We start from the raw sequence: 8,882 nt of genomic DNA on the forward strand, positions 1-8,882 counted from the left end.
TGTAAACTATAAGATAAACAGTTATCACATACGGGCAGGGATATCTCCTCCATTTGTGAAAAACAGGAAGGTAGGAGTGTAAGGGTCGTCAACCACTGTCTGCCTAATGGCAAACTTAAACATGAAGGAGACAGTGCAGTATAGGACGGTTTGTTCATTAACCCTGTCCTGTCATCTCCGCAGAGTGAGATAAGTGAAAAACTGCAGAAGCAAGAGGAGGCCTTCACTGCAAGAATCAATAAACTGAACATGTCCTGAGCATTGGGACAGGAGCAACTGCTGAACTTTCCCAGTAAACCACAGCCCTGCGGAAGTTGCTGCTTGCTGAGCCACTTATTTAGTTGGAAAGTAGGTGATTGGGAGGACAAATCTCAACAATGTTCCTTGTGTTTATGACAAAATATTCAACATTTTGTTTGAGAATCATTTTATTTCTTCATGGTTTGTGTTCTTACATAGTGCATGTAGACAAAAAAGAGTCCTGATGACAATGCCCATCATATATGGGACGATGTAAATTGTTTGGTTCATTGCTCAAGTGTAAACACTAATAATCATTTTAGCAGTACATTCAGTGGAAATTACAATGTTATTTTATCCCCTGACATCACCACATATCACACACCATCTCCAGCCGAGAGAACAAGATGCATTCAGGGTCTGTCAACAGTCTCTATGTGCCGGGCACAATCTCAGACTAACGTACAATGAGAAGGAAACGACTGAATGAAGAGGAAGGGAGAGCGACTGGTAAGGCATGGTTACAGTAGAAAATGTAAAAGAAAAGGAAATAAGTTAAAAAATATATATTGTTGGTTTTTGCAGAGTCACTAAAGGTTGCCCATCCTGTTTGATTCAACCAAGTTACTTCAGCGAAGAGTAGCCACGAATCACACAGGTTGATGTGGAATCAGAATCATTAACAACGAACAGTTATCCTGCCCCACAGGATAATAAACCACCTCCTCATTACCACATGGTAAATTTTACAGAAGTTTTATTCATAAAAATTAAGCTGACATTCTAGAATTATCACATTATCTAGACCAATAGTTCAAGCCTAACTATTATTTAGATAGAACATAGAACAGTACAACACAGGAAGAAGCACTTCAAACTGTGATGCCCATGCTGAACATGATGCCAAATTAATCTTATCCTTTCTGCCTGCACTTGATCCCCATCCCTCCATCTCCTGCATTTCCATGCCCCTTTCTAAACGCCTCTTATACACCGGTATAGTATCTGCTTCCACTACCATCCCTGGCAGTGCATTCCACGCACCCACGACTCTCTGCATAAAGAAACGTAGCTTCACACATCATCTTTAAACTTTCCCCTTCTCACCTCAAAGCTATCCCCTCTAATATTTGACATTTCCACACTGCAAAAAAAGATTCTGACTGTCTATCTCCTATCTTTGCCTCTAATCATTTTATAAACTTCTATCGGGTCTCCAGGGCTGATCCAGAGAAAACAATCTGAGTTTGTCCAACCTCTGCCTTCTAATCCAGGCAGTATTCAAGTCAACCTATTCTGCACTCTCTCAAAGGCTTCCCTATCCTTCCTATGAGGTGAACCGAACTGCACACAATACACCAATGCAGCCCAACCAAAGTTTTATACAGCTGCAACATGACTTCCTGACTTTTATTCTTGATGTACTGACCAGTGATGGTAAGTATACCATATGCCTTCTTTACCAAATTGCGACCACTTACAGTACATTTGCCCAGATTAAATTCCATCTGCCATTTCTCCACCTGACAACTTTCTTCACTGTCTGCAACTACATCAATTTTTGTGTTATCTTAAAAGTACTAATCAACTGATCTATATTTGCATCCAAGTCATTTATAAATATCACAAACAACAGAGATCCCAGCACTGATCCTTGCAGAACACCAGTGGTCACAGACATGTAAAATCGCAACCTTCCACCACCACCTTAGGTCTTCTATGGGTAAACCAGTTCTAAATCGAAACTACCAAATCACCATGGATCCCTTGCACCTTGATCTGTTGGATCAGGCTTTTATGAGAAACCTTGTCAAATACTATGTCCTTGTCAACTACTATAGCCTATGCAGACAACATCCAATGCCCTACCTTCACCAATCACCTCTGTCACGTCCTAAACAAAACTTATTCAAGTTTGTAAGATATGGCCTGTTTAGTACAAAGCCATGCTAATTTAATACAACCACTACTTCTATTTGAAAATTAGATACAAAAATATCAAAATATTGTTTTTCATTTTTGTTATTTAAATGTATTTCAATTTGAGGAAACCATAGTCCACAATATTCCTTCTCCTCGCCTTCACTTGCGAAAGTCACTAAGCAGAATCACCCTCCAAACACTTCAGCTAATGAAGTGAAGAACTTTGCTGTCCAATTTTATGTGATGTTTCTAGAAGTATTGTTTTTTTGTGTGTATATCTTGCAAGCTTCAGTAGTTGATTTGGGAAACGTACAATAGCTGACACTAAAATACTAACTAATTATGGGTTTCAGATGATGGCAAATGAATTTTCAAGTTTGTACTCACAACTTTGGCGTAATCAATTGGACTATGCAGTGTATGATCACACTGTTTTGACTTTGTTCATTCTTGTGCCTGTGATTTTGCTGATATGCATTTCTGGGTGGAATGCTTATCCTTATGATCCTTGAGAGTATATTACCACCTCAAAAATTATAGCCTGCAACATTTTAAATCAACAAAGATGTATGATTATGCATTCACTTTTCCATGGTGAATACTGAGAAAAATATCTTAGATGAATAAACTTAGATGAATAAACTTAGATGAATAAACTTCATGTAAGTTCCCACACTCCCAAATTTAAATCGTTTGCTACTTTATGCACAGTGGTGACCTATCTGCAACTGAATGTTTCTTCCTATTTGGTTTGTGGAGGTGCACATTGCCAAGGTACTAATTACGACATTGACAAGGTGCTAATTACGACTAATTACGAAAAAAGTGCGACAAATCAGCAGCAGCAACGTGTATTTGTGCAGCACCTTAAAAGTGAGCCAGATGAACAAGGCTAAAGTAACAGGTTTTAAGAAGCAAAGAGATTAAAAGGTTCAGATAGGGTTCAGGGCCGAAGCAGCTGAAGGAGCTGAAGGTTTGACCATTTGTGGGGGTAAAAAATAAATTTAAAATGCTGACGTGGTTGGAGTTGAACAGTTAATGTCAGGGATTATCAAGTTGTGGATGAGTACAGAAAAGGAATGTCAAAAATGCTGGTTATTGATTATAAATGCCAAACTGACAATGCAGGTAGCTGCAAAGCAACTCTGAGCCTGGCTGCATCATTGGGATTAACCCCCAATTATCCAGTTGATTGCCATCTCTCCCACAGGCATGCTGTAATGGTGGACACAAAGTGCTGGAGTAACTCAGCGGGTCAGGCAACATCTCTGGAGAAAAAGTATCGGATGGGACCCCTTCTCAGAAGGAGGGTCTGAAGGGGGTCCTGACCAAAAACGTCACCCATCCTTTTTCTCCAGAGATGCTGCCTGACCTGATGCGTTACTCCAGCACTTTGTGTCTATCTTTGGTCAAAACCAAAAAACTGCAGTTTTTTTGTTTCTACATGCTGTAATGTCACCACCTTCTGTTCAATGGTATAATTGCAGAGAAAAAATGAAATAGTGTAAGTATTTGTGTCTCCGCCAGTCTGAATTTCAGCTATAATTTTAAATGAATCGTTTGAATATATTTGATTTTGTATGTGTTTATATGTTCAGCTTGAAAACTGCACATTTCAATTAAACCCCAAATGTCTTAGATTGTCCAGTAAATGTCTTTTTTTGAGAAAGAGCAGAATCATACACTACACAATAGACCAGGGGTGGCCAAACTTGCTTAATGTAAGAGCCACATACGATAAAGTTCAGATGTTTGAGAGCCGCAAGACATGAACAAAAGAGCCGCAAGACATGAACTTAAATATTTTTACTAACCATGAACATTAAACTTACGTTTTATTCCAATGGGGTCTCAATTCATACCCAGTAAATAATTATAAAGCTTGAAATTTTTTCTTATTTACCTTTTATATTAACTGTGATGAAAAAAGGAGCTCAGCCAAAATATTTCCACGAGCCGCATATTAAAGGTCAAAGAGCCGCATGTAGCTCGCGAGCCGCGGTTTGGCCACCCCTGCAATAGACAATAGACAATAGGTGCAGGAGGAGGCCATTCGGCCCTTCGAGCCAGCACCGCCATTCAATGTGATCATGGCTGATCATTCTCAATCAGTACCCCGTTCCTGCCTTCTCCCCATACCCCCTTAATATTTATAGCATGCTGTTTGGTCCCCTGCATCTGCATTTAGGCTGGAAGGTTGGAACTTCATGTCTTTGTCGCTGGCATAATGGGATGAATCATGCTGGCTGGACCTGGCAGTTCTGAGAAATGTTTGTGTTCAACCATTCAAGCTTCAACAAGTCTCAGACTTCCTCGTCTGCCGTAGAACACAGAAATCCAACGATGTTCTTTTTCACATATGGACACCACATCGTATCTATTGTCGTGCTCTGCCACTGGATTCCAAGTGGAATCAAAGGGTGGAACCATCTTGACAGTACCTCAGATCCTACATAAATCCAGATTAGGATCAGGCACCCAATTTATTTCAAGAGAGATGCCGAATCAGAGACATAGTAGCTAAGAGGCGAAAGCAAAATAAAAGATAAAGTAAAAATGCACAGTTAAAAAAATATATTGAACTTAATTAATTGTAATTAATTTTAAGTATGTTTATATATATTTTTATTTTCTCAATTTAAAAATATAGATTTAATTTGTAAACATTTACTTCAAATGTATTTGTTTTTTAAAATATTTCCAAGGAGCAGACTTCTTTTAAAAAAAATCAAATCCTTGTCAGTTTGGATAAAAGACAGAGTGCTGCTCTTGAACTTTGTCTTCAGACACAAATTGCCTACATGAGTTATCTTGCAGATTAGTAAAATAACTTGCAACATAAAAGATTTTTTTTCAAACAAAAACAATCCATTGGAGGGACTCAGCAGGTCAAGCATTCTGGAATCAAAGGGATAGTCAATGTTTCGGGAGAGTCACTGCACAAGGACTGAGAGTGTAAAGGGGTATAAACATTATAAAGAGGTGAGTAGGAGTGAGCAGGAGCTTGCAAGCGATAAGATCTCTCACACACCCCCTTTTTTCATATCCACCCTGTCAGACCCTGTTTCCCAGTTTGTTTCACCTTTCCCAGCTAGAGACATCTGCCTATCACCCACATACTCAAACAACTCAGTCCCCATAAACCCTCCTCTACCTCCACAGTTCCCTTCTGACCAGCAAGTCTCCCTTATCTGGTTCTGTTCACCAACTACCTTTTTTGGCCGATTCCATAATCTGCAACCCTTCTTTGTCTCTACTGATCACTTCCCAGTCTCTGTCGCCACCCTCCCTCTGTCCAGCCCTCCCTCCACCACGTGGCTCAACCCTTCCTCACCTGGATCCAGCTATCGCTTGCTAACTCCTGCCTCACCCCTCTCTCTCACCACTTTATACTGCTGACTGCTCTTTACACTCTCAGTCCTGATACAAGGTCTCGACCTGGAAATTCCTTTGCCGCCACAGATGCTGCCTGACCCGCTGAGTTCCTCCAGATGTTTAGTTTAGTTTAGAGATACAGCGTGGAAACAGGCCCTTCAGCCCATCGAGTCTGCACCGACCGTTGATCCCTGCACATTAACTCTATCCTACACACACTACGGACAATTTTCATTTATACCAAGCCAATTAACATAAAAACATGTATGTCTTTGGAGTGTGGAAGGAAACTGAAGATCTCTGAGAAAACCCACACAGTCTTGGGGAGAACGACCAAAATCACCGTACAGACAGCACCCGTAGTCAGGATCGAACCCGGGTCTCCTGCCCTGTAAGGCAGCAGCTCTACCGTTGTGCCCAGGGCTTCTATTTCTTCTCCAGATCTCGGAATCTGCATTCACTTGGGTCTCTAAAAGATTGTTTGCTTCTGTTCTTGAGTCGGATGCAATATACTCCATTGTATATCTATATGGAGAGGTATGAGTAAATTGTTAGTGTAATGCGTTCATAATTGAAAATGAATGGTCATCTCACAATCCACATACTCGACCACGGTAGCACTCGAGCCTGATGAGTTAATCCATGCTGGCATTCCCTGCCCTTTTCAGGGGGATTGCTGGCATTTCTAGTCCATTTCGGAGGGATTGCTGCATTTTCTGAAATGCCATTTCTTGGATGGGATGTTAAATCTCAGTAACCAACACCACAGAGTACCTCTTGCATTACCATGGACTTGTTTTCCAATTGTGTCTTTGCACTAATATCTTGTTTTTGCAGTCTATTTTTTTCTTTTCAGTGCCTTGTATAATTTATGTTTTGTTTGTCTATGTACCTGTGATGTTGTTGCAGGTAAGATTTTCATTGTCACCGTAATTGTGCTTATTACATTAAGTTCAACTTGACTTGAAATCAAGGTCCAATTTACCTTTTCGGGCAGACTTAAATGATCCAGTGGTTCTATCTCATACAGCTGGGGGAGGGGGGGGGGGGAGGGGGTTCTCCTGGTAACTGCAAATACCTATCGCCCATCCAACAGATTATTTTGGTCATTGTAACTTTGCTCTTTATTGAATATTTTCCAGTACCTCCTTAAAATATAGGAGAACATTTGTTCATCTAGTATATACCACCTTGCAGAGCAATCCCCATCAATTCTATTCCTCCACTTACTTCCTTGTAGCAACACACGTGGATAGAATGGTAAAGAAGGCATATGATACCGTTGCCCTCATCTGTTGGAGCATCAGAGGGTGAGGGAAGACCTGATGGAAGTTTATAAAATTATGGGAGGCATAAATAGGGTACACACGGAACATTTTTCCCAAGGTGGAAATGCCAGATACTACAAGGCGTAGTTTGAAATTGAGAGAGGGAAAATATACGGAAAATGCATGGGGCAAGTATTTTTCCACAGAGAGTGGTGGGTGCTTGGAATGTACAACCAGGGGTGGTAGTGGAAGCAGATGCAATAGTGGCATTTAAGAGGCTTTTAGATAAGCACATGATTATGCAAGGAACAGTGGGATATGGATCACACACAGGTAGAAAGGATCAGTTTAATTTGGCACAAAAAGCTGGAGTAACTCAGCAGGACAGGCAGCATAACTGGAGAGAAGGAATGGGTGACGTTTCCGGTCGAGACCCTCCTTCAGACCTTAAATGTCACCCAATCCTTCTCTCCAGAGATGCTGTCTGTCCCACTGAGTTACTCCAGCTTTTTGTGTCTTTCTTCGGTTTAAACTAGCGTCTGCAATTCCTTCCTACACAGTTTAATTTGGCAACCTGCTCAGCACAGACATCGTGGGCCGAAGGGCCTGTTCCTGTGCTGCACTGTTCTTTGTTATAATTTCTGAACTCTCTCTCACATGTCCAACAGTCCTTCCCTGATTCTCCAACCACCCACCCACATTAGGGGGATTTTACAATTAACCAACCAACTCACACATATTTGGACATGAGAGGAAAGAGGAGCACCTAGAGGAGACCCACACGACAATGCAGGTAGCTGGAGCTGTGAATGTTCAACACTACCTACTATGCCAGCATGCAAACACTGGTTGCCATACTTCCCACGTTACGTACATAAGATGTCCTATGTAAGAGTATTTTTCAGCAATAAATTGTTTTCATGCATCCTGGATGGTGGCGTAGAGGTTGAGCTACTGCTAACAGCTGCAGAGACCTGGGTTCGATCCCGATTACGGGTGCTATCTGCCTGGAGTTTGTACGTTCTCCCCGTGACCTGCATGGGTTTTCTCCGAGATCTTTGGTTTCCTCCCACACTCCAAAGACCTACAGGTTTGTAGGTTAATTGGCTTGGTGTAAACGTAAAATTGTCCCTTGTGTGTGTAGGGTAGCGTTACTGCGCGGGGATCGGCGGTCGGTGCGGACTTGGTGGGCCGATGGGCCTGTTTCTGTGCGGTATTTCTAAACTAAACTAAACTAAACAATGCAAATCTTCCTTCACCAGATTAGTCAGCACTCTGCATCAGCTATTGCTGATTAAAGAGATAAAAGGAAAGAACATTAGCCTCCACCAATCAAAGAAACATACATGATTCGGGGACAAATTTAGATGGTTTCCTCTGCTAGCGGGCTAGCACTTCTGAACTGCTGAATTCAAGTGCTCGCAAAGCAAATGCCTCGGTATAAATCTGATCATTTGGGAGCTGACAGCGAATTGCAATAAGAATCTGAAATAGTTTCTATGTGCCCTTCGGGTAAGGTAGACAGCCAGTTCCACTTCGTCACTACTACACATGACTCCAGTCTCTCGCACTCGCACATACTCAGGGCAACTAGAAATGAGCAGTAAGTACTGCCCGGGTTGCCATTAATCAAACTTTAAGAGCAAGATTTTTAAAGCATCAATTAACTTCTAAAATGAATGGCATTTCAACTCAGACAGAGCAACAAAAGTCACTTCATATATTATAAACCAGAAAAGACTGGAAACCCTCTGGCAGCCTGCTGAGAGAAACAAAATTCACACTTCAGGTTGATGACCTTTCATCAGCATGTTATGCTTAGTGTATCTGAGCAATGACTAAAAAATGTGCCTGCACAGAATAACTTGAGGATCCCTCTCGATATGGATAATAACTCTGTCTGTGGTTACTCTCTGGTCACTGACCACAGTACACTTTCAATGCCCGATAAACATTTCCCCAAGAATTCCAGCCGTTTTTATCATCCTCTTCTTCATTTCTGAGAACAATGGGCGTCGGGGTGTGGGTATTTAACACAAGAAAAGATTGGATTGGGATCAAGAGGCTAAACAACAT

General features: G+C 41.3%; 1 protein-coding gene across 1 annotated transcript in view; it reads left to right on the forward strand.

Moving 5' to 3' along the window:
- Positions 1–3,953, forward strand: part of cabcoco1 (ciliary associated calcium binding coiled-coil 1) — a 78,105-nt gene extending 74,152 nt beyond the window's left edge. The window contains exon 8 of the mRNA XM_078413240.1: positions 184–3,953. Coding sequence (XP_078269366.1) covers positions 184–258 — 75 coding nt within the window. The 3' untranslated portion in view covers positions 259–3,953. The remainder of the gene's footprint in view (positions 1–183) is intronic.
- The last annotated feature ends 4,929 nt before the right edge of the window (positions 3,954–8,882 follow it).

Source organism: Rhinoraja longicauda, chromosome 16 (genome assembly GCF_053455715.1).
Source record: "Rhinoraja longicauda isolate Sanriku21f chromosome 16, sRhiLon1.1, whole genome shotgun sequence".
Lineage (NCBI taxonomy): Eukaryota > Metazoa > Chordata > Chondrichthyes > Rajiformes > Arhynchobatidae > Rhinoraja > Rhinoraja longicauda.